General features: G+C 42.4%; 1 protein-coding gene across 1 annotated transcript in view; it reads right to left on the minus strand.

The window, feature by feature from the left end:
• LOC130130641 (peroxisomal acyl-coenzyme A oxidase 3-like) overlaps positions 1-27,406 on the minus strand; it is an 84,390-nt gene that overhangs the window by 16,352 nt on the left and 40,632 nt on the right. The window contains exons 14-16 of the mRNA XM_056300398.1: positions 26,234-26,347; positions 11,972-12,087; positions 138-312 (exon numbers count right to left, since the gene is read on the minus strand). Of these exons, the coding sequence (XP_056156373.1) occupies positions 138-312; positions 11,972-12,087; positions 26,234-26,347 (405 nt within the window). The remainder of the gene's footprint in view (positions 1-137; positions 313-11,971; positions 12,088-26,233; positions 26,348-27,406) is intronic.

The raw sequence follows: 27,406 nt of genomic DNA on the forward strand, positions 1-27,406 counted from the left end.
TGTGTTCGTAGCACATGATATTAAATGACAAATACATTGTTCCTGATTCCTGATTCCTAAAAAAGTTCAAGATGATAACATCGTCACTATACTAATGCTTAGTTGTGTTATGTTACACAGAGTAAGAAGTGACTGACCCTGGTACAGTGTGGCCATGTGGTTGCTGAGGGTCCAGAGGCCGTAGAGGGAACAGAGCTTCTTTAGGACTGGTCTGAGGTCATCGGGTGTGTTCTGGTCACAGGTGAAGTCGTGGAACCTCTGCAGAACAGTGTGCTCTATGTAGGCAACAGACAGGGAACGGCAGTAGTACACCTGGGACAAACACACAGGTTCTCATTTAGGGACCCTCTGACTGAACAAAGTCACTTTCACCCCATCACACTGGCTCATTAAGATATGAACTCTAACGACAAGCTCCAGCTACATGGTTCTGCCAACACCAGCCCTCTTTTGGCGTTAACACTACACTGCTGAGATTTATCGCAAGTACAAGTTTGTTTGTTTTTTTTTGCATTGTTCCTGAATATTCATTAAACAACTGAAAGAACATATGTGCACATGTTCCTTTGGCACCTGTCACACTAAAATGAACAACATTTAGCACCTGTCACACTCTGATGAACAACATGTTCGTTTAGCACCTGTTACACTCAGATGAACAATATTTAGCACCTGTTACACTCAGATGAACAACATTTAGCACCTGTCACACTTAGATGAACATGCTCATTTAGCACCTGTCACACTCTGATGAACAACATGTTCATTTAGCACCTGTTACACTTAGATGAACAACATTTAGCACCTGTTACACTCAGACGAACAACATTTTGCAGCTGTTACACGCAGATGAACAACATATAGCACCTGTCACACTCAGATGAACAGCATTTAGCACTTGTTACACTCAGATGAACAACATTTAGCACCTGTTACACTGAGATGAACAACATTTAGCACCTGTCACAGTCAGATGAACAACATTTAGCACTTGTTACATTCAGATGAACAACGTTTAGCATCTGTCACACTCAGATGAACAACGTTTAGCACCTGTTACACTCAGATGAACAACATTTAGCAGCTGTTACACTCAGATGAACAACATTTAGCACCTGTCACACTCAGATGAACAACATGTTCATTTAGCACCTGTTACACTCAGACGAACAACATTTTGCAGCTGTTACACGCAGATGAACAACATATAGCACCTGTCACACTCAGATGAACAGCATTTAGCACTTGTTACACTCAGATGAACAACATTTAGCACCTGTTACACTGAGATGAACAACATTTAGCACCTGTCACAGTCAGATGAACAACATTTAGCACTTGTTACATTCAGATGAACAACGTTTAGCATCTGTCACACTCAGATGAACAACGTTTAGCACCTGTTACACTCAGATGAACAACATTTAGCAGCTGTTACACTCAGATGAACAACATTTAGCACCTGTCACACTCAGATGAACAACATGTTCATTTAGCAGCTGTTACACTAAGATGAACAACATTTAGCACCTGTCACACTCAGATGAACAACATGTTCATTTAGCAGCTGTTACACTAAGATGAACAACATTTAGCACCTGTCACACTCAAATGAACAACATGTTCATTTAGCACCCGTTACACTCAGATGAACAACATTTAGCACTTGTTACACTCAGATGAACAACATTTAGCACTTGTTACACTCAGATGAACAACATTTAGCGCCCGTTACACTCAGATGAACAACATTTAACACCTGTTACACTCAGATGAACAACATTTAGCACCTGTCACCCTCAGATGAACAACATTTAGCACCTGTCACACTCAGATGAACAACATTTAGCACCTGTTACACTCAGATGAACAACATTTAGCACCTGTTACACTCAGATGAACAACATTTAGCACCTGTCACCCTCAGATGAACAACATTTAGGACCTGTCACCCTCAGATGAACAACATTTAGCACTTGTCACACTCAGATGAACAACATTTAGCACCTGTCACACTCAGATAAACAACATGTTCATTTAGCACCTGTTACACTCAGATGAACAAGACAGCACCTGTGTGGTTATCCTGCCCAGTTCTAGTAGCGACCCTGGTGAAATGGGCTTCCCCATCGGCACGAATTGTCAGCAAGCTTGTTATGGCCCTGACACAACTGCCTCTAACACACTGAAATACAAAAATATGGTCAAAAACAGAATACATGAGGGGGCGCTGGTGAGCAGTAACATGTGAGGACGTCTTTAGACTGAGCTCCTGATCAGGGCGAACTTTTCATTAATATTTTAACTTTTCAGATCAAACACAGATAAATTAGGTTTACCACACACGATACTTAACCGCTAGCACACCGGACTCACAACCCTGTACTTGCATATCGATCATCTAGAAGACGCGATGGGCAAAAACAAACCCAGCAGTGACCAGGCCGCTAAAGCCTCGGGCTCTGTGAAAGCGCCGGGCGAGGAGTCTACAGACCTATCTGGGGTGATGGCTGCCATCGCGAGCAGTGAGAGCAAGATCTTGGCACGGATAGATTCATTCACAGAGGATCTGAATGCAAAAATAGACGCTATAAAGGCCGGCATGGCGAAACAAGAGACCCGTCTGAAAGACGTGGAGGATGGCCTGAACACATACTCAGACAAGACCACGAAAATGGAGGAGGACATCGGCCAGCTAACACCTGAAGCCGCTATGCTACACCAGAAGGTAGACGGTATGGAGGGGCGACAAAGCCGGTGTAATGCACGCATTGTCGGGATAAGGGAGGGATTCAAGACCAGCGGAGGCCAGCAGCCTACTATTACCATCGCTACACTACTGCAGGAGTTACTAGGTCTCAGCTTCACCCCGACCCCAGACTGGGCTCACCACGGCCTGCGGCACTCCACCAACGAAGGAGACCCCTCAGGATCATCGTGGTGAAGTTTCACTATTTCTCAGAGAGGGAGGAGGTTTTCCACAAAGCGGCCCGTTCAGCTCCGTTGAGCCTGCACGGCAAGAGAGGGAGCATCTTCCCGGATTACACCGTGGCGGTGGCGAAAAAGAGAGCAGCCTTCTCCGAAGGTAAGCGGCTCCTCCGGAGATGCCAGGGCGTCAAGTTCGGGATCCAGTTCCCGGCGGTGCTTCGTATCACTTCATCGTCCAGCCAAGAAAAGCAGTTCAAAGACCCATCTAAGGCGAGGGGTTATATCAGGGAGAATCTAAAGCCTCAGGACAATGTACAGTAAGATGTTGATAAACTCCAGTATATTTGTGGCTAACTGGTGTTGGCGGCTAATTGATATTAGCTGCTCAGTGCCAACAACTAGCCGAAGTAACTAGCTAAGACACCAAGACAACAGGTTAACGTTACAGTTTAACTTTATCTATTTACTTTAACTTTTGTAATTTGAGACTCACAGATAATGTTACATTTTTCATTTAATACGAATGTTTCATACCTGCTGCCCATTTAAAAAGCTATTTTTCTGTTTTATTATTATCGTGTGTGTGCATGTATATGTGTGTACAGATGCTAATTATTATGAGACCCGTAACAGTGCTTTGGTGACTTGCCAGAGCCTGCTTGAGTGACACAGAGCCTGCTAGGGCCACACAGAGACTGCTAGGGTGACACAGAGCCTGCTAGGGCCACACAGAGACTGCTAGGGTGACACAGAGCCTGCTAGGGTGACACAGAGCCTGCTAGGGTGACACAGAGCCTGCTAGGGCGACGCCCAGGTCAATGTATCTTACCTACAAAGGAACTGTATTATAAATGCTGTTATATGGGTGTTGATATATTTTCCTTCCTTTTTTTTAAAATTTTAATATGGGTGTTGATATACATAGTTCTTAAGTATATAAATACTTTTGATTTAATATAATCTTAACAAGACCACTGTTCACCCTGGCTGGGGCTTGTTATAGGGGTTTCTATATGATTATTTGCCATGTTATACTGGAAATGGGTGATGCGATCTCTAGGGACTTAGTAGATCAGCATGGGTTCTCAAGGCTCTGTTTTTGTTTTGTAGTTGGTAGGCAGGGACTTTTTGTTTTCTTTTCTCTTTTCATTTTTAGAAAAAATGTTTGACGCTTAAAGTACAGGTTATCTTCGTTTTTTGAGCTGGAATATAAAGGGAATTCACAATCCAGTAAAGCGTAGTAGGGTTTTTGTACATTTAAAACTTTGAGAGCTGATGTCATGTTCTTACAGGAAACTCACCTTCGGTCAAGTGAACACACAAAACTAAAGAAAGCTTGGATAGGACAAATTTTCTGTTCCAGAAATGAGAATAGAACGCGGAGCACGGCCATCTTGATCAGGAAGGGTATCCCATTCGCTCCACTGCTGAGTATTTCTGACCCCCACGGGAAGGTATGTGATAGTGACGGGTAACCTGTATGGTACACGTGTGGCACTAGCAAATGTATATGGACCAAACTGGGATGACCCACTTTTTTCTCTAGTTTCATAGCAGCCCTCCCAGACTTAAATAATTACCAATTAATATTGGGGGGAGATTTTAATTGTGTATTACATCCATATTTGGACAGATCAAACCCAAGACATAATCGTAAAATTTCGAAGGCAGGTGCTGTTATCCATTCATTTATGGAATCCTACTCTCTTTTTGATCCCTGGAGAAGAAACAACCCAACTACTAAACAATATTCCTTTTTTTCCCCAGTGCACCCTTCTTACTCAAGGATTGATTTTTTTCGCCTGGATAGTAGGGTCCTTCCTATGGTTAGGGGGAGCCAATATAATAGTATTGTTATTTCGGATCATAGTCCTGTACATCTAGATATAGGTTTCATAGACTGCCCTAAACCCCAACGCACCTGGCGATTTGATCCTCTATTACTGTCCAGGGACTCCTTTAAAAATGTTCTCTCCCAGCAGATAGATATCTTTATGGAATTCAACCATACTCCGGATATGCCACTAACTATTGTTTGGGAGGCTCTCAAAGCCTACCTTAGAGGCCAAATAATCTCATACACAGCACATGAGAGAAAGAAACATAAACAATGTCTAACAGAACTGTCCCATAGTATAGCGGAAGTGGACCGTTCATATGCTGATTCCCCAACACCTGAACTTTATAAGAAAAAATTATTATTAAAAACATAATTCGACAATCTCTCCATAAACAAACAGAACAATTATTCTTTAAATCAAAACAGACATTTTATGAGCATGGAGAGAAAGCTGGAAAACTATTAGCCCATCAGGTTAGACAGTCCACAGCCGTTAACACTATTTCTGAAATTTGCACAGCAGCTGGGGTAAAGACTACCGACCCTGACACCATCAATAACCAGTTTAAACAATTTTATATTACCCTTTATAGTTCAAAACCGCCCAGCGACTTGTCGCATATTTTCACTTTTTTAGACGGTCTGACCATACCAAAAATTGCCCTTGCAGACAGAGCACAGATAGACAGAGAGATATCAACAGAGGAAGTGATACAAGCAATTAAATCCACGCAGAGCAACAAAGCACCGGGTCCAGATGGTTTCACAATTGAGATGTATAAAGAATTTGCTACCAAGCTGGCACCAATACTTAACCTGTTGTATCAGGAAATTTTTAACCAACAGACATTGCCCAATACTATGATGCAGGCAATCATATCACTGTTACTTAAAAAAGAAAAAGATCCCCTAATGTGTGGCTCCTACCGCCCTGTAAGCTTGTTGAATTGCGACTACAAAATCCTTACAAGAATCTTGGCCACCTGTATTGAAACTGTTGTCCCAACGGTTGTTAACCCTGATGAAAGCGGACGGCATTCACCCTACTGGGGATGGCGCCACTCTTTTGTCTAGCAATATAGCTAGCTGTTTACGTTTACTTTGACACTAGGGACTTGACATTCAGCAGGTTGCATGTGATTAGAGAGCCTGCTAGGTTTAAATCTAGTGCGGATGTGGAGTCAAGTAGTTTAATTAATGTTAGTCAGGGAATTTCTCATAGTGTAGATTATCAGCCTGATAGCTTGGTCTATAACATTGAGACTGTCTCCCTACCCTGCTGTATTGCTCCCAAGCTCTCCTCTCCTAAATATGTGAATCACAATAATCTAGTAATTATTCCTACCACTGGTAGTGGTGAGATGTGCGACAAAGTACCTAATAATCTACAAAACCAAACAGCTAATGTTATCAAGAATGTGACCACATATCGTCCAAAGCATTGGTGGCCAAAACTCTCAACAAGGTGTCTAATTCCAATTAATCTTTCACCTATTACTGGCTCTAAAGCTCTGACTACTACTGATCACTTCCACAAGATGCTTAAATTTGGTTTCATAAATATCAGATCACTGTCTACCAAAGCCTTACTAATAAATGATCTGATTCTTCAACATAGTTTTGATATGATTGGGTTATCTGAAACATGGCTGAAAGCAAATGTTTTCCTTCCCTTAAATGAAGCTTCCCCACCTGACTATACTTATGCCTATGTAGCTCGGGCAAATAAACAAGGCGGGGGCGTTGCCTTAATATATAAATCTATTTTCAATCTGACTTCTAGACTTGAAACTAAATTCCAGTCTTTTGAGTCTCTTATTCTGGTCCATCTCCCTCAGCCATGAATAGACTCGGCTCAGTCCAAACTGTGATACTCTACCGGCCTCCTGGCTGTTACTCGCTATTTCTTGAAGAATTTGGAGAATTTGTCTCAGGCCTTGTTACTCACTCTGATGAGATTCTAATTCTAGGTGATTTCAATATTCATCTGAATAAGGCTGCTGATCCTCTAAGTAAAGCCTTTCTGGCACTAGTTGATACTTTTGGGTTCACTCAGTTTGTTCAAGAGTCGACTCGTTGCAGTGGTAACGCCCTTGATTTGGTTTTATCTAAAGGGATAGCTGTTTCTGATCTGAATCTCTTACCAACCACATCTGCTGTGTCTGATCATTTTCTCATCAAATTTGAATCATTATTGGCCTGTCCAGTTTCACTGTGGTAAATGACTCTGTTCAAAATTTCACTAGTGACTTAAATGTGGTCCTCTCTAGTCTCCTCAATTCAGTTGCACCTCTCACTACCAGAGCTAGGCGACTAAAGAGGCCTACACCCTGGTTTAATGATGAGACACGTGCTCTTAAGCGGACCTGCAGGAGACTGGAACGTAAATGGCAAAAATCAAAATTGGAAGCTTTTTACCTATTGTGGCACGAGTGTTTATTGAAATACAAGCGTGCTTTATCTATTGCAAAAACATCGTATCTCTCTCACTTAATCAATATTAATAAACATAACCCCAGATTTCTCTTTGACACTGTATCTAAACTTACTAAAAAGCAGTCGTCTATTAGCTGCTCACCATTCACAGCCCATGAATTTCTAGATTTTTTCTGCAATAAGGTTGATGAGATCTTAAACAAAATTAGTTCTTCAACTCCATCTACTCCTGCAGATCCTGTCTTAATAAATTCATATCTACACAATGAGTCACTGGTAGTTCCAGTTATTACAGCTTTTGAGACTATCTCACTTGATACTTTGACTAAGTTTGTGTCAGCTTCTAAACCAACTGCTTGCCTACTTGATCCCTTACCAGCAAAACTTTTCAAAGACCTCTGGCCTTTTCTTGGACCTACAATGCTAGACATCATTAATTTATCTCTTACTACTGGCATTGTTCCCAGCAGTTTTAAGACAGCTGTGGTTAAACCTCTACATAAAAAACCGCACCTTGATCCAGGGTCTCTTAATAACTATCGGCCAGTCTCTAATCTTCCATTCTTCTCTAAAGTACTAGAGAGAGTTGTGTATCAACAACTTTTGACCCATATAAAAGAAAACGATCTATATGAACCTTTTCAGTCGGCTTTCAGGCCCTGTCACTCCACTGAAACTGCTCTGACCAGAGTGGTGAATGAACTTCTACTGGCGATCGACTCTGATTCCACTTTTGTGCTTCTACTACTGGACCTCAATGCAGCCTTTGACACCATTGATCACTGTATACTTTTAGATAGATTAAATTGTAATTTTGGTGTCTCTGGCTTAGCTCTCTCTTGGCTTAAGTCCTACTTATCTGGAAGAACACATTGTGTCTGCTATAAAAATAATATATCAAAATTTTCTGACATTAAATATGGTTTGCCACAGGGCTCAGTACTTGGCCCTCTACTTTTCTCTCTTTACATTACACCTCTTGGCCAAATTATACGCAGTTACGGAATAAATTTCCATTGCTATGCTGATGATACTCAGCTGTATGTGCCTATAAGGGCTGATGATCATACTCAAATGACTAACTTAGAGGCCTGCTTGGCTACTGTGAAAAACTGGATGTCCCTTAACTTTCTGCTTTTAAATTCAGATAAAACCGAGATGCTAGTCATTGGCCGTGCTAGACAGACACCAATTTGATCAAGTAACGATAACAATCGACAACTCTGTGGTTTCATAAAGTGTGTCAGCCAAAAATCTTGGTGTTACGTTTGATCCCAGCCTTTCCTTTGATAAGCACATTAACGAAATCACCAAGACTGCCTTTTTTCATTTATGTAACATATCTAAAATTCGGTCTTTTTCCCTCCCTGACTGACGCAGAGATTCTAATACATGCATTTGTTTCATCCAGATTTGATTACTGTAATGTTCTGTTTTCAGGTCTGCCACATTCCAGTACTAAAAGTCTTCAGATGGTTCAGAATGCTGCTGCTAGAATCCTAACTAAAACTAGGAAATTTGACCAGATTACACCAATTCTTGCCTCCCTTCATTGGCTTCCTATCCATGTTAGATCAGAATACAAGGTGCTTCTGCTGACTTATAAAATCCTAAATGGGCTTGCTCCATCCTACCTGTCTGATCTCCTTAAACCGTACATGCCATCTCGAGCACTTCGTTCTCAAAATACAGGGCTCCTGTGTGTACCCAAAGTTAAAAAGAAGTCAGCTGGTGGCAGCAGGGCCTTTTCCTATCGGGCTCCGTTTTTGTGGAATAACCTGCCTGCTGCCATCAGACAATCGGAGTCTGTTGAGTCCTTTAAATCCAAACTTAAAACTCATCTTTTTGCCTTAGTTTACAATTAGTTGCCTTTAAGTTGAGTGCTTCACAACCTGTACTGGATGGCGGGTTGGTTTTCTGTCTCAATGAATTTACCAACGACTGTTCTGCTGACGAGATTATCGAGTATAGATTATGATGAATTGATGACTTAATTGATTATGGCTAATGACTATTGCAAACTCTTCTCTTCTCTAACATGTCTTTTCTCTCTCTCTGAATGATGTCTTCTCCTTTCTCTTTTTCTGTGTTTGAATGGTGTCATGCGAGTCTCTCTTGCATGCATGTGCAGTCGGTTCTCCTCCCAGGTCTCCGTGGTGATGGTGGCCGCCATTTGGATGCTGCCTGCCCTGCCTCTCCTCACATAAGTTTTTCTTATTACATGATGATGCTGGTCGCGTGGCTTGGGTCCTGGACTGCTCCGTTGGCATGTGGACACTGCTTGGCATCCTGTGTATCATGTTCTTCATACATTTTATGTCCATTATAATTCTGTTATCCTCTTTCAGTGTTGTATTATGTAAATTGTGTGAATACAACATCCATTGCACACTGTCCGTCTTGGGAGAGAGATCCTCCTCTGTTGCTCTCCCTGAGGTTTCTTCCTATTTTTTGTACCTGTTAACGGGTTTTTTAGGGAGTTTTTCCTTATCCGATGAGAGGGTCTAAGGACAGGATGTCGTGTTGCTGTTAAGCCCACTGAGGCAAATTTGTAATTTGTGACATTGGGCTATACAAATAAAATTGATTTGATTTGATTTGATTTGATCAAACTGGTTTTATACCAGGCAGGCAGTCATTCTATAACATGTGCCACCTATTTAATGTACTCTACACACCACATTCCTTTATGCAGATGACCTGTTGTTATATATATCCAACCCAATAGAATCTATACCAAGACTATTACTTACCCTGGATAACTTTGGTCACCTGTCAGGTTATAAGATAAACTATTCAAAGAGCTTGCTTTTTCCGATTAACCACACTGATAGAGACTACTCTAGCTTTCCATTTAAACTTGAACATAATGTATTTACATATTTAGGAATCAAAGTCACTCATACAATGGGGAGGTTATATAACCATAACTTTAAAACACTAATAGAACGAACAAAACAAGATTTTAAAAAGTGGTCAACGCTACCAATTTCATTAGCGGGCCGCATTAATATAGTTAAAATGACAGTCTTACCCAGATTTCTCTATCTTTTTCAAATGATTCCCATATTCATACCTAAGACAACTTTTCAACAATTAGATAGATTAATTTCATCATTCATCTGGAACAATTCAAACCCCAGGATGAAGAAAATATACTTGGAGGTCCCTAAACAGACAGGGGGATTAGGCTTGCCTAACTTTATTTGTTACTACTGGGCTGCGAACATTGTAAAACTTTTACATTGGGCATTTACATATGAGAATCAACAGGGCACAGATTGGGTTCACATGGAACTCTTATCCAATCATTTACCGATATTCACCTCTCCACTACCACATAATCCTAACATACAAATAACAAACCCGGTGGTTAAAGCTTCACTTAGGATATGGCTCCAGTTTAGGAGGCATTTTGGATTAAAGCATGCTAGCGGTCTTTTTCCAGTAGCAAATAATCAATTCTTCTTGTCATCTGTGTTAGATAACGCATTTCAACTTTAGCATAGAAATGGACTGGTGTTTTTCTGTTTAAAGATGGAACATTCACCTCATTTGAAACACTTACCAAAGACCATAACATACCCAGATCCCATTTTTTTTAGATACCTTCAAACCTGTAGTTTTGCCAAGAAAGTGTTTCCCTCATTTCCGTATCTGCCACCCAGGAGCCAATTAGATGTTATTCTAGAGATGGATCCCTTTGGGAAAAAACGGGTCTCTATAATTTACACACTGATACGGGGATTGAAACAGATATCCTGGGACAAAACAAAAACTGCATGGGAGAGAGATTTGGGTGTAACGCTTTCTGAAGAGGCATGGCGGGACAGTTTAACTCGTATACATACGTCCTCATTGTGTATACGACATGGGTTAATTCAGTTTAAGGTGCTTCACTGTCTTCACTACTCGGGGGACAAGCTTGCCAGAATCTTTCCCACCACAGACCCTGGCTGTCCGAGGTGCAGCCATAGTCCAGCCTCGGTGGGACACATGTTCTGGGCATGGCCCCCCCTCAGCCGTTATTGGGGACAGATATTTAATGTATTCTCACATATCTGTAAACAGACCATAAACTCTGATTTTCACACAGCCATCTTTGGCATACCACCCCCTAACTGTAAGGTCACAACTTTGCAGGCAAATGCTCTAGCATTTGCCTCATTACTAGCACGCAGACTTATCCTATTTAACTGGCAGTCGAATAAAGCGCCATCGTTTTTGCAGTGGTTGAGGGAGGTGCTGTCCTTTCTACCTTTAGAAAAGCTCCGATATAAAATATGTAAAACCCGCAAAAACTTTACTTTGACCTGGAGTCCTTTCATAGACTTTATTGAAGGTTTTCCCTTTTATTGAATGTACTTTTTATTTACCTGGTTGTAACGACAATACTTATAGATATATGTGTACAACTTTACATCGTCTTCAAAAATATGGTTATTATGTGGAATTGGAATAAGAAATCCCTGCATAGTCCTTTTTTTTTTCTTTCTTTTTTGAGCCTTGGGGGGGAGGGGGGATTCCTACATGTTTCTTTTTGTTGTTTTTGTTCGTGTGCTTTGTATACCTGTTCCATAAAAACTTGAAAATTGGAAAATAAAGTTGAAAAAAAAAACAGAATACATTTTCCAGAACATGTTTTTCTACCTTTATTCTAAGCCACTGTCTTGTCTACTGTCCTGAGCAAGTGTGCGTGTGTGTGTGTGTGTGTGTGTGTGTGTGTGTGTGTGTGTGTGTGTGTGTGTGTGTGTGTGTGTCTTTTACCTGGCTGTCATTGTTGGCCTCAAAGTTGGTCTTTCCAGAAGCCTTCTCCTGGGCAAGTTTCCTCTGGCTCTCCTTCAGGAGGAAACACACCAGCCACTTATAGGCCGCCAGCAGCACTGATGACAGAGAGGCAGGACACAAGGCCTTCCGTTTTTGTGACGTGAACAGAGTTTGTCGCAAACTAATATTGTAAAGAGCTAAAAAGTATTGAAGTAGTATTACAGGTGCATCCTGGTGCCTCAAGGGGGACCTACACAATATTAGGCAGATGGTTTTAATGTCTTGGCTGATGGATGTATACCCTCTCACCCAGATGTGCACTTGCAACAAGCGGTAAACTAGGAGGGATTTTTCAAAAGGCTCATAAGGAATCTTATCAATATTTATTTCATTCACAACAAAGCCCACTCTCAAGGTACCGAAATCTGACATCATCTGATCTAATTTTAATAGGTAATGGGTAGTATCAACATAACTGGGTCGCTACCCTTAAAAGTATTGAGTTCGGACCCAACCCTACCACCAACTGCTTGGTTATCTTAACAACCACCTAGCAACCATTTAGTTTACATTTGCAACCACCAATTAACATCCTGGCAACCACCTAGTACACTCTAGCAAACACCTATTACTTGGTTGGTTTACCCTAGCAACCACTTAGTACACCCTAGAAACTGTCAAGGTTACTAAAGTAAACTTACCTGTTTACACCCTAGCAAATAATTTGCACATCCTAGCAACCACTGCATGATACACCCTAGCAACCAACTACTAACTTCTTAGTGCACCCCAGCAACTACCCATTTGCAATCTAGTAACCATCTAGTACACCCCAGCAACTGCCAAGCTTACCCTATCAACAACATATTTACACCCTAGCAACCACCTAGCAACTTAGTTTATTCTAGTAACCACCTATAGTTAACACTAGCAACCACATTAACACTCTAGCAACTACCTTGTATACCCTAGCAACCTCTTTCTCTTACCTCTACCCCCTTTTCTCTCGCTTTCTCTAACTTCTACCTCCACCATTTTTCCTCTCTCTCCATTTTCTCTTTCTGAGAGTTTTTTTTAATCTTTATTTTTAAGAGTGTATGTGCACATGCTAGTCTAAATGGTGTATTAGTGTATTGTTGGTGCATTGGGTGTTGGTCCGTGGACATCACTGCCAGCTGTTTCCAGCCTCCGGCTTCACGAGATTGATAACTGCTGTTATTCTGCCCTAACCTCTTCATTTGTTCTGATTTAGCTATTTGCTGGGCTTAGTTCACTTATCGCTAGATTCTCTAGTTTCTTTCTCATACAACTCTTGTGTTTAGTAGGCAGCATCTCGTTCCTAATTTGTTACTAGCTTCAAGCTTAGCCTAACTTAGCAGTTAGCTCTATTACATTCACAGTCAAAGCAACCTCGTTAAAACGATGGTTTGTGGTGACTGCTCCGTAGTTACAGATAGGTTGTCTCTACTAGAGAGACATGTGCGTGAGTTAGAGGAGCTTCTTTCAGCTAGGATTACGTTAGCTGTGACGGGCACTCCAGATAGCCTTAGCCCCAGGCCTGGCAGCAGACCTGCTATTGTTAGCACTAGCTCAGCCATGTTGGCAGATGCGGCAGAATTTATCTGTTTACCGGCGTGGGAAGGCTCACAAGGGCAAGCCACCACTCACATGGTCGGTCTGCAGTCACCTCTCCCGACTGCAAACCGGTTTTCGCCCCGCACCAGCCCTGTTGGTAGTCCTATTGACCAGCGTCCTTCTCCCGCACCTGTCGACAGAGTAAAGCAACGCACGCTAGTGATAGGAGACTCCATTACCCGCAATATCAGATTAGCTTCGCCAGCCTTGGTTCACTGTTTACCCGGGGCCAGAGTCTCCGACATAGAGGCTAATCTTAGGGTGCTGGCATCACGGAGGGAGAGTCAGGGAACCCAGGCACACAGCACCACTACTTTCAGCAACATTGTTATTCATGTCGGCACCAATAATGCTAGGATGAAGCAATCAAAGATCACAAAAGCCAGCCTAGTCAGAATGCTTGAGTTTGCCAGAAAGATGTGTCAGCATCGATTAATTGTCTCTGATCACTTACCTGTGAGGGGTAATGATGAGATGTACAGTAGGCTCACCTCAATGAACCGCTGGCTGGCTCATTACTGTAATGAGCAGGGATTCGGCTTCGTTGATAAGTGGCCTTCTTTCTGGGGCCGCCCTTACCTGCTGAAAGTGGATGGCATTCAGCCTACTGGGGACGGCGCCGCTCTTTTGTCTAGCAATATAGATAGCTGTTTACGTTTACTTTATCATTCAGCAGGTTGCAGGTGATTAGAGAGCCTGCTAGGTTTAAATCTAGTGCGGATGTGGAGTCAAGTAGTTTAATTAATGTTAGTCAGGGAATTTCTCATAGTGTAGATTATCAGCCTGATAGCTTGGTCTATAACATTGAGACTGTCTCCCTACCCTGCTGTATTGCTCCCAAGCTCTCCTCTCCTAAATATGTGAATCACAATAATCTAGTAATTATTCATACCACTGGTAGTGGTGAGATGTGCGACAAAGTACCTAATAATCTACAAAACCAAACAGCTAATGTTATCAAGTATGTGACCACATATCGTCCAAAGCGTAGGTCATCAAAATTGTCAACAAGGTGTCTAAATCCAAATAATCTTTCACCTATTGGTAGCTCTAAAGTTCTGACTACTACTGAACACTTCCACAAGATGCTTAAATTTGGTTTTATAAATATCGGATCACTGTCTACCAAAGCCTTACTAATGAATGAAATGATTCTTGAACATAGTTTCAATATGATTGGGTTATGTGAAACATGGCTGAAACCAAATGTTTTCCTTCCCTTAAATGAAGCTTCCCAACCTGCCTATACTTATGCCCATGTATGCAGTTATGGAATAAATTTCCATTGTTATGCTGATGATACTCAGCTGTATGTGCCTATAAGGGCTGATGATCATACTCAAATGACTAACTTAGAGGCCTGCTTGGCTGCTGTGAAAAACTGGATGTCACTAAACTTTCTGTTTTTAAATTCAGATAAAACCAAGATGCTGGTCATTGGGTCTGCTAGACACAGACACCAGTTTGATCAAGTAACGATAACAATCGACAACTCTGTGGTTTCACAAATTGTAGCAGCAAAAATCTTGGTGTCACGTTTGATCCCAGCCTTTCCTTTGATAAGCACAAGACTGCCTTTTTCACTTACGTAACATAGCTAAAATTCGGTCTTTTCTCTCTGTAACCCACATGATTACATGTACCCTGTGACGTATGTAAGTTCCACGAGTAGCCTCTAGGAGGCACACGAGCTACAGAGTTTAAACCATGCAAACAACCGTCGACAATAGAGAAGAGAAATACGGATATTTAGAAATACGGACAACTTTGACTATGGATACCTGAATTATTGATATTTGAACTACGGATATTTGAGCTACAGGACATTTGAACTACGACAAAAAAGATCCCTCCCACGAAGCTTCCTTGGTGAGCCGCTAGCCAAAGCTAAAAAGTAAACAGCTTTCTGTGTTCCATGTAATCATAGCCATTTACGTAGGATATCTTGATTTTATCCAAAGACAGATGATCTCCCGTTGAAGGAAGAAGGAAGACTCTTTTCTCTTGTGTTTTGTACGCTGCTGGAATCCTGGTGAGATAAGAGTTTAAAATCTTGAAATCTAAAGACTGACAATTTTCCATTGGTTGCTAAGCTAAGCTAACCCAGCTAAAACGTATATCTATGATCCTTAGCAGTTCCCATATGATTCAGAGCTTTAAAACCAGTCAGGACACCCGGTCCATAGGGTTTATTTGATGTAGGAATATTAGACATTTTAATATAATAATATGCTTGTTGTTAAAAAAAACTGTAAGCTCCAGTCGCCACTAGCCACCGAGCCAACTCGGGCTACATGGCATGCATGGAACCCATAGCAGCCAGCTAGACGTGAATTCACGTTGATAGTGCCGCAGCCTGGCTGCGATGACATTGTTTTTAACTGTTCTTACAGCAATAGGCAGTTGTCATTCAGCCGCATATTAGTTATATGTAGGAAATGATTTAATTCTGAGAATTGACTCTAGATTTGGGTATTTTTATTTTGTTTGTAATTGTTTGATAGAGATTGCAATTAATAAGGAATCTGTACAATTTTGTGCAGACTGTTTTTTTAGTACCCCGAACAACCCCCCTTGCTACACCCTTTTGGAACCCTTGGATACCCCCTTTGGATTGCCCCCATCATCGCCCTGGATTTGGATTCATCATCATCGCCTCTACATTAACTTGCCCCTGTGATTGTGGTAGGATCTGGACATTGCACCTTGCACAGATTGGAAGACTGAATCATTCCCCCTTTTCTTTTCTTTATTATTTTCTTTGAGTGCACTCATACTTTATTTTGGATTATTTTCTTTAATTTGTTAGTGTAGAATATGGCTGCATGAGTAATATATTAGAAGGGTATAAAATAAAATATAGATAGATATAGACAATAAATAGAATATTAGGAAGAACTTTTAAAAAGTATAATAGAGTAAAATATATATATATATATATATATATATATATATATATATATATATATATATATATATATATATATATATATATATATATAACACATCTAATTTAGTATTGATATTGAAATAACTTTACTTTGAACTGTTGAAATAAATTGGTTTTTTTTATTGTAAACTATACCCACGAGTGTGTGTGTTGTCTTTGGGGTGAGTACTAGAATCCGGTCTAGAAAAAAACCTACACCAATCTCCACTGAACTTAGACATTAGACTGTAAACTGTCCCTGCGCAAGCATAGGCCCATTCCCCTGTCGTGCAGGTTACAGAAAGTTGGCGAGCCAGCCAGGAGATTGGTTAATTAGCGTTTCAGGCCATATACTACCCCACTGACCACACCTCTCTATAAAATACTTGATTATATATATTTTTATTTTGAAAATAACACAGTCAATATGGATCTTTGCAATCAGTATAAAGTCCATGGACAAAACTGCTTATTAGTTGAAGGTGTCAATGAAATGAGCTCTGCCGAAACGATAATAAGCTTCTTCGAACAACATGGGAAGATCTCATCCTGCATCAGAGTTGTGGATGAGCCCAACCAACCTAATGGTAGGGTAATAATAGAATTTGAGTGTGAAAAGTCAATCACCAGGATAACCCCAGATACCCTTGGCCTTATACCTAGCCCTGTTGATCCAACTACTCTATGGAATGTCAGAACAATTAGACAAATATGTCAAGAGGAAATAGGCAAAGACTTAGCCCAGCAATATCTCGAAGAACTCAGCGCTATTGGTGGTAGTGCCATGTCAGGCTATGCCTCCATCTTAAAAAATGAACTGAGGCGCATTCGGTCTACAGCATCACAGAAAACTGACAACACGTCTTTACCGGAACACAGCCCTATGCAAGACACTAAGCCTAGCATTGATGTTGAGCACACGCCTAGCATGACCCAAGAATGTAACAGACGGCCATCTATATCTGACATTCACCGTGCTCCAACCACACACTCATCCATGCGTAATTCAATGAGCCTTGAAGAAGACATCATTAATCCCCCGAGCATCCAGAACGTAGTAGTAGAACATGTTATTAAGAATGAGTCAACACAACCATACAGTAGCCCAAGTAAAATTCGAACCTTCTCAGGTAGGCTTCCAAAGCCAAATGGGGAAGTAGATTATGAAGCTTGGAGAACTCAAGTTGAGCTGCTTCTAAGTGACACCTATGTCACCGATTCACAAAAAATCAGAAAGGTTCTAGAGAGTTTGGTTGGTCCAGCTTCTGACATGGTGAAACCGCTTGGTGTCAATGCAAACCCTGTTGCGTACGTAAACCACATCGAATCAGCCTTTGGAGTCGTAGAAGATGGAGAAGAGCTTTTTGCTGCATTCTTGAGTGCAAACCAGAATTCTGGAGAGAAGCCATCTGATTATTTATTCAGACTTCAGACCCTCCTCACTAAAGTCATCTCTAGAGGGGGAGCTTCACTTGTAGATTCAGAAAAACACTTAATAAGACAGTTCTGCAGAGGATGCTGGGACCACTCGTTGATTTTAGGTCTTCAGCTTGAACAGAAAAAAAATAGCCCACCCTCATTTCCTGAATTGCTTCATCAGCTTAGGACAGAAGAAGGCCGTCGTTCAGCTAAACTAGATAGGATGAAGAAACATCTAGGGAGCTCAAAAGCTTCAGTGCATGCCCACACTGTTTATGGAATCGAAGGCCCAGCCGAAAACAAAAATGAAGACACACAGAAACTCCGCGATGAGGTAGCTGAGTTAAAGAAACAAATTGCAACCCTGTACATCAAGGAAGAACCACAGCCAAACAGAACTCAGATTGAAACCAGCTGCATGGTCATGAATGCCTCCACACCTCGAATTTACACGCGTCGTTTTCCCAAGCCATGGTTCTGCTTTAAATGTGGTGGAGATGGTCACATTGCTGCCCACTGTGTGAGTGCCCCCAACCCCGCTCTTGTCCATCAAAAGAACACCAAGCTGAGACAAAAACGTGAAGCTCACAGGAATACGCATACCCTCACCTCCATGCCTTTAAACTAGTAGCAGCTCCTGTTTCGGGACGTTCAGGAGCTAAGTACCAGCATAACAGTCCCAAACCCATTAATGATATAATGAATAGAACCCAGACAAGAAAAAATAGATACAGACAAAGATACCAAAATAGCCTATCCCTTCCCTGTGAACTTGTAGGGCCACGCTGCACTGCATCTGTCTCCATTGAAGGAATAGAATGTGAATCAATCCTTGACACCGGTTCCCAAGTAACAACCATTTCAGAGACATTCTACTTGAACCACTTATCGTTCCTCCCCATCCAGCCCATTCAGACTCTTTTCCAGATAGAAGGTGCAGGTGGCCAACATGTTCCTTACCAGGGTTATATCCAAGCCCTCATCTCCTTCCCCAGCAGCATCACTGGCGTAGCTGAACAGGTCTCTTCATTAGTTCTCATTGTGCCAAATTGCCATTTTAACACTCAGATTCCCCTATTGATTGGAACCAATGTCCTTGACAGATTATATGAAGGTGGCATAGAAAAGCATGGAAGAGAATTCTTACAAAGGCCCAATATCAATAGTGACTGTATCTTGCTGTTCCAGCATGTTGCCCTAAGTCATCAGGAAGAGATTTCAGCCAATCATGTTAAGTTGCATGGACGCCATCCTGTCACCATTCCACCAGGAAGAAAAGTGTCTGTCTTTGGAGATGTCAGAGTGAAGAAACATTTCCCACGTTCCCTTTTCGTGGTCGAATCCCCTGAAACCGTTTCCTTACCTGGTGGAGTGTTCGTTGAAAATTCCTTGATAGAAACTCCACTTCGATCTTTAAACAAGATTCCTGTCATTCTCAGAAATGTGACTGGTCGTAGTGTCACACTGCATCCAAGGCAGGTGATAGCTGAAATGATGGTAGCACAGTATGTGATGCCGTCTGAATCCCAAAATATGACTGTGCCTGACATCCCTCAGTCTCAGAGTAACACCACCAACTTTGATTTGGAAGATTCCCCCATTCCAGAAGAGTGGAAAAAACGGATCACACACCAGCTGAACAGCATGCCAGAGGTGTTTGCTGTTGATGACTTGTCTCATGATCATACGACTGCAGTAAAACATCGCATCCGACTCCAGGATGAGGCCCCTTTTAGAGAGCGACCCAGACCCATTCATCCCTCTGACAGAGAAGCTGTCAAACAACACCTAAGAGAGCTGCTAGACGCTGGAATTATTCGCGAGTCAGAGTCTCCATTTGCTTCCCCCATTGTAGTTGTCAAGAAGAAGAATGGTGCAATAAGACTCTGCATAGATTTCAGGAAGCTGAACATGAGAACGATCAAAGATGCCTATGCTCTCCCCAACATCGAAGACACCTTCTCTGCTCTTAGTGGAGCCAAATGGTTTTCTGTCATGGATCTGAAGTCAGGCTACTATCAAGTAGAAGTTGCAGAGGAAGATAAGCACAAGACCGCTTTTGTCTGCCCTCTAGGCTTCTATGAGTTTAATCGTATGCCCCAAGGTGTGACAAATGCACCAAGCACCTTTCAGAGACTGATGGAGAAATGTGTTGGAGACCTGCATCTCAATGAAGTACTAGTATTTCTGGATGACCTGATTGTCTTCTCTGACACACTAGAAGAGCACGAGGCCAGATTGATGAAAGTGTTGAACCGGCTCAAAGACTATGGCCTAAAGTTGTCCCCTGAAAAATGCCATTTTTTCCAGACTTCTGTTAAATACCTTGGCCATGTTGTAGATGCCAATGGAGTCCACACAGATCCAAGCAAAGTCTCTGCTTTGAGAGAATGGCCTCAACCCACCAACAGAAAAGAGCTCAAATGCTTCCTAGGATTTGCTGGATATTACCGACGTTTTGTGGAAGGGTACTCTAAAATAGCAAAGCCATTGAATGCTCTAACTGCTGGCTATGTTGCTCAAAGGAAAAGAGGGAAGATTTACAAGAAGGACAGGGTCAAGACTTCCATCAATCCCACCTTACCTTTTGGAAATGAGTGGACTGAAGAGTGTGACGTTGCTTTTAGAACTCTCATAGATAAACTGACTTCGGCCCCTGTTCTTGCCTTCGCCAATCCCAATCTTCCTTACGTCCTGCATACTGATGCCAGCCGCGATGGTCTCGGTGCTGCGCTCTATCAGGAACACGATGGGAAGCTGAGGGTTGTAGCTTATGCCAGCAGAGGACTATCCAGAAGTGAACAAAACTATCCTGCCCACAAGCAAGAGTACCTCGCCTTGAAATGGGCCATCTGTGAGAAATTCCATGATTACCTCTATGGAACAGAATTTCAGGTTTTAACAGACAATAACCCCCTAACTTATGTGTTGACCACAGCAAAGCTTGATGCAGCAGGACATCGCTGGTTAGCCGCTCTGTCAACCTACAGATTCACCATAAAGTATAGGGCTGGGATCAGCAATCAAGATGCCGATGGGTTGTCCAGAAGACCCCAGAGTCCGTCAGAAGAAGATGAGGAGTTCAAGCAGGAGAAAGCGAGGATAGAAGAGCTGAAGCAAAGGGTTTTGGATGGAGAAAGCAAAACTGTTTCTGGTGACATGCTGTCTGCTTTATGTCAACGCCACTCTGTGACCACTTTGGCTGACTATTTGCAGCCAGAACTCCCCATTCTTGCCGAATCCTTAGCTTTAGATGCTTCTGCCATCCCTGATGACTTTGTGTTCTCTGGACAAGGCACCCTCCCTGGAACGACTCACAATGACTGGTATCCGTCTCAAAGACAGGATCCATCTATCAGACGTGTGATCAGTTTCATTCAAGGAAACCGAAGACCCACTTTTCAAGAGATGTCCTCTGAACTGTCAGAAGTCAAGCTGCTCCTTAGAGAATGGAATAGACTTGAGCTTATAGATGGAGTACTGTTCAGGAAATGTCTTGATCGTGGGAATCAGATCTATCAGCTGGTGCTGCCTAGTAGCCACAGAGAAAGAGCATTGCAAGGCCTTCATGATGAAGTCGGTCATCTTGGCGCTCAGCGTGTCCTTCATCTTGTTCGTTCCAGATTTTTCTGGCCAAAGATGTTTCAGTCTGTTGAACAGAAGTGTAGGACTTGTGAAAGATGCGTGAGGCGGAAAGCCAATTCCCAGCATGCTGCTCATATGGAGAATATACAGACCAGTTATCCCCTTGAACTGGTGTGTATGGATTACCTCTGTATTGAGCCTGATAGTAAGGACACTAGAAACATCCTCGTCATCACGGATCACTTCACCAAGTTTGCCGTTGCCATCCCCACGAAAGACCAAAAGGCGAATACGGTTGCCAAAACACTGTGGGAAAACTTCATTGTACAGTATGGTTTTCCAAGTCGCCTTCTCAGTGACCAGGGGAGAGATTTTGAATCCAACACCATCAAGGAGTTGTGCTGTCTGATTGGAACCGAAAAGATCAGAACCACGCCATACCATCCACGTGGAAACCCTGTCGAGAGATTTAACAGGACCCTTCTCAGCATGCTCGGGACACTAGAAGACAAGGATAAATATCATTGGAGGGACTTTGTCAAACCGCTAGTCCATGCATACAATTGCACGAAAAATGACACCACAGGCTACTCTCCATATGAATTGTTGTTTGGTAGACAGCCAAGACTACCCATTGATCTGGTTCTAGGCCTTACACCAGACCAAATTGGATTCAAGTCGCATTCAGAGTATGTTAAACATCTTCGACAGCGCCTCCAAGACAGCTATGCACTTGCTTCTGAAAGCTCTAAGAAGATGGGAGAGAAGAATAAAGCCAGGTTTGATAAAAAGATCAGAGCCGCAGAACTTGTTAGCGGAGATAGAGTCCTGGTGAAGAATGTCAATTTAAGAGGAAAACATAAACTTGCGGACAGATGGGAAAAGGAAGTCCATACTGTGGTGAAGAGGATGGGAGATGGCCCAGTGTATGTCGTCAAGCAAGAACAGGGTGAAGGTCCACACCGTACCCTTCACAGAGACCTTCTTCTGCCCTGCGGCTTTCTACCTGTTACAGATAAAGTCTCAGAACCTGACACAAACTTACCAACAAGGAGGCTGAGACGCAGGGAAACAGTCTCGCAGCAGACCAGGCACGACAATATTGTTGACCCAGATATGCCCAGCAGTGACGAGGATGAGGATTGCTATCCACAGATCTCCACAAGGTTTCCCCAAAGCATTAGGACAACCACACAGGCCACCCCTCTAGCACGTGCCACGGAACTGTTGAACCCAGTCGGGTTGAATCCAAGTCCGTCGGAGTTCTCCCAATCTGATAGTCCCCTCCTTAGTGAAGTACCCCATACCCCTGAGTCTGTTCACAATCAGTTACTTGAAAAGAAACCAATTGGGCGTGAGACAGAAGTAGTCACAGATGAATTCTCTCAACCTGTTCGAAGACACTTACCTGAGGGAGACCCCGCATCATCCACTACTGTTGTACCTCAATTTGGACCTATTGAAGGACGTTCACCTGAAAACAACCCACTTGAACCCGAGAGTGCACCGCCCACTGGTGTGACAGGCCAGGCTGACCTGTCTGACGGAAACCCGTCTGAGAGCGAACCGATCAGAAGATCTATCAGAGAAAGACATCCCCCTGAGAGACTCTGTTATGGTGAACTAGGAAGACCTTTAGTCCAAGCCATGGCCTCATTTTTCGAAAGTTTGGGCAGAAATGTCCCTGATTCTTCTAGAGTGCCCTCTGCAAGACCATACAGTGTTTAGACGCATGCAGAGACTGATGCGGTTTAGAGGGGGAGAATGTAACCCACATGATTACATGTACCCTGTGACGTATGTAAGTTCCACGAGTAGCCTCTAGGAGGCACACGAGCTACAGAGTTTAAACCATGCAAACGACCGTCGACAATAGAGAAGAGAAATACGGATATTTAGAAATACGGACAACTTTGACTATGGATACCTGAATTATTGATATTTGAACTACGGATATTTGAGCTACAGGACATTTGAACTACGACAAAAAAGATCCCTCCCACGAAGCTTCCTTGGTGAGCCGCTAGCCAAAGCTAAAAAGTAAACAGCTTTCTGTGTTCCATGTAATCATAGCCATTTACGTAGGATATCTTGATTTTATCCAAAGACAGATGATCTCCCGTTGAAGGAAGAAGGAAGACTCTTTTCTCTTGTGTTTTGTACGCTGCTGGAATCCTGGTGAGATAAGAGTTTAAAATCTTGAAATCTAAAGACTGACAATTTTCCATTGGTTGCTAAGCTAAGCTAACCCAGCTAAAACGTATATCTATGATCCTTAGCAGTTCCCATATGATTCAGAGCTTTAAAACCAGTCAGGACACCCGGTCCATAGGGTTTATTTGATGTAGGAATATTAGACATTTTAATATAATAATATGCTTGTCGTTAAAAAAAACTGTAAGCTCCAGTCGCCACTAGCCACCGAGCCAACTCGGGCTACATGGCATGCATGGAACCCATAGCAGCCAGCTAGACGTGAATTCACGTTGATAGTGCCGCAGCCTGGCTGCGATGACATTGTTTTTAACTGTTCTTACAGCAATAGGCAGTTGTCATTCAGCCGCATATTAGTTATATGTAGGAAATGATTTAATTCTGAGAATTGACTCTAGATTTGGGTATTTTTATTTTGTTTGTAATTGTTTGATAGAGATTGCAATTAATAAGGAATCTGTACAATTTTGTGCAGACTGTTTTTTTAGTACCCCGAACAACCCCCCTTGCTACACCCTTTTGGAACCCTTGGATACCCCCTTTGGATTGCCCCCAACATCGCCCTGGATTTGGATTCATCATCATCGCCTCTACATTAACTTGCCCCTGTGATTGTGGTAGGATCTGGACATTGCACCTTGCACAGATTGGAAGACTGAATCATTCCCCCTTTTCTTTTCTTTATTATTTTCTTTGAGTGCACTCATACTTTATTTTGGATTATTTTCTTTAATTTGTTAGTGTAGAATATGGCTGCATGAGTAATATATTAAAAGGGTATACAATAAAATATAGATAGATATAGACAATAAATAGAATATTAGGAAGAACTTTTAAAAAGTATAATAGAGTAAAATATATATATATATATATATATATATATATATATAACACATCTAATTTAGTATTGATATTGAAATAACTTTACTTTGAACTGTTGAAATAAATTGGTTTTTTTATTGTAAACTATACCCACGAGTGTGTGTGTTGTCTTTGGGGTGAGTACTAGAATCCGGTCTAGAAAAAAACCTACACCAATCTCCACTGAACTTAGACATTAGACTGTAAACTGTCCCTGCGCAAGCATAGGCCCATTCCCCTGTCGTGCAGGTTACATCTCCATGGCTGACGCAGAGACTCTAACACATGCATTTGTTTCATCCAGACTTGATTACTGTAATGTTCTGTTCTCAGGTCTGCCACATTCTAGCACTAAAAGTCTTCAGATGGTTCAGAATGCTGCTGCTAGAATCCTAACTAAAACTAGGAAATTTGACCATATTACACCAATTCTTGCCTCCCTTCATTGGCTTCCTATCCGTGTTAGATCAGAATACAAGGTGCTTCTGCTGACTTATAAAATCCTAAATGGGCTTGCTCCATCCTACCTGTCTGGTCTCCTTAAACCGTACATTCCATCTCGAGCTCTCCGCTCTCAAAATACAGGGCTCCTGTGTGTACCCAAAGTTAAAAAGAAGTCAGCTGGTGGCAGCAGGGCCTTTTCCTATTGGGCCCCGTTCTTGTGGGGTAACCTGCCTGCTCCCATCAGACCATCAGAGTCTGGTGAGTCCTTTAAATCCAAACTTAAAACTCATCTTTTTGCCTTAACCTACAATTAGTTGTCTTTAAGTTGAGTGCTTCACAACCTGTACTGCATGGCGGGTCGGTTTCTGTCTCAATTAATTTACCAACCACTGTTCTGCCGACAGGATTATAGAGTATAGATTACAGTGTAGATTATAGAGTATAGATTATTGACTACTGCAAACTGTTCTCTTCTCTTACATCTTTTCTCGCTCTCTCTCTGAATGTTTTCTCCTTTCTCTTCTTCTTTGTGTGAATGGTGTGATGCGAGTCTCCCTTTTGTGTGCACATGCAGTCTGTCCTCCTTCCAGGTCTCAATGGTGCTGGTGGTTACCGCCTGGACACTGCTTGGCATCCCCCTCATCACATTTTCTTTTTATATATTTTATAAATCCATATAATTTTGTCATCCTGTTTTAATGTTATATGCTTCTCTCCCCAAGATGTGTGACCAATTGTTTTTTTTTTTTACTTGGTGACGCTGGTCGTGTGGCTCGGGTCCTGGGCTGTTCCGGTGGCATCTGGACACTGCTTGGCATCCTCCTCATCATGTTCTTCATAAATTTTATAATTCCATTACAACTGTGCTATCCTCTTTCAATGGTGTATTGTGTAAATTGTGTAAACACAACGTCACTGCGTGTTGTGCGTCTTGGGAGAGAGATCCTCCTCTGTTGCTCTCCCTGAGCTTTCTTCCTATTGTTTCTCCCTCTTAGAGGTTTTTTTAGGGAGTTGTTTCTTATCCGATGTGAGGGTCTAAGGACAGGATGTTGTGTTGCTGTACAGCCCACTGAGGCAAATTTGTAATTTGTGATATTGAGCTATACAAATAAAACTGACTTGACTTGTATAAGAAACAGGAATCCAGTGTGTATCAGTCCTTGTGTGAAGCCTACCTGAAGAGTCCACACACTCCTCCATGGTCGTTGCGGTAAACTTTGTCTCAAGGATCTTGTTAAAATCATGTAAGAACTTGACAGACTCCAGAGGAGACTCAGTCCCCACACCGTCTGTAACCAGATGAAACACAGCAGACATAGGGGTTAAGCCAGGATGTGCTAAGAGGTCTGGGTTACCAGCCAAGCTCAAGTTGTGATGCCTTAGTTAAGGTGGACATCTCAGCTGAGTGTCCCTTGATGGCATGTCAGGTACCCATAACAAAGCTAGAGTAGCAGTGTAGCACGGTATGGGACACTGGGTTCCTACGTTACATCTATGTTGTGGCCTGACAGGAAATCAAAAGCACAAAAGCAAAACTAGAGAAAGAATATAAAGACAGAAGAGTTAAAGGTGCAGCACGAGTATCATCCATCCAGCCATTATCCAAGCTGCTTATCCCAGTCGGGATCACAGGGATGCTGGGGCCTATCCCAGCAGTCATTGGGTGGCAGGTAGGGAGACACTGTGGACAGGCCGCCAGGCCATCACAGGGCCGACACACACACACACACGCACGCACGCACGCACGCACGCACGCACACACCTAGGGACAATTCAGTACGGCTGATTCAGCTGACCTACATGTCTTTGGACTGTGGGAGGAAACCGGAGCACTTGCAGGAAACCCACACAGACACGGGGAGAACATGCAAACTCCACACAGAGGACGACCTGGGACGACCCCCAAGGCTTGACTACCCCGGGCTTCGAACCCATTAACTAGGTGGGAATGGATCCCTAAGGGAGCAGTTCAGCAAGTCTAGCAGTGAGCTAGAGAGATCATGTGGGGCAAGAGGAACAGGCTAATGGAGGCTCTTCTCTTGGGGCAGTACATTAAACAAAGCAGCTCAATCAGAAAAAAGGAAGATGGTGGTGGAAGCAGCACTTCACTGGAGTCGAGGGAAAGGGTGTGCGTAAGCATTACGTTGCTGAACCAGGAGAATGCAGAGAAGTACTGAGGAGAACATTCTACAGCTTTAACCTTAGTTAAAAATAACTACAGAATAGATAGATAGCTGTCTATTAGTTAAACCAAGGACAGTAACTGGGGCTGGCAGGGTGCAACACCAACAGGAACTTACCTCGCCTGACTTCTCTACAGTGTAACATGACAGCAAGTTAATGATGGT

Source organism: Lampris incognitus, chromosome 20 (genome assembly GCF_029633865.1).
Source record: "Lampris incognitus isolate fLamInc1 chromosome 20, fLamInc1.hap2, whole genome shotgun sequence".
In the NCBI taxonomy this organism is placed as follows: domain Eukaryota; kingdom Metazoa; phylum Chordata; class Actinopteri; order Lampriformes; family Lampridae; genus Lampris; species Lampris incognitus.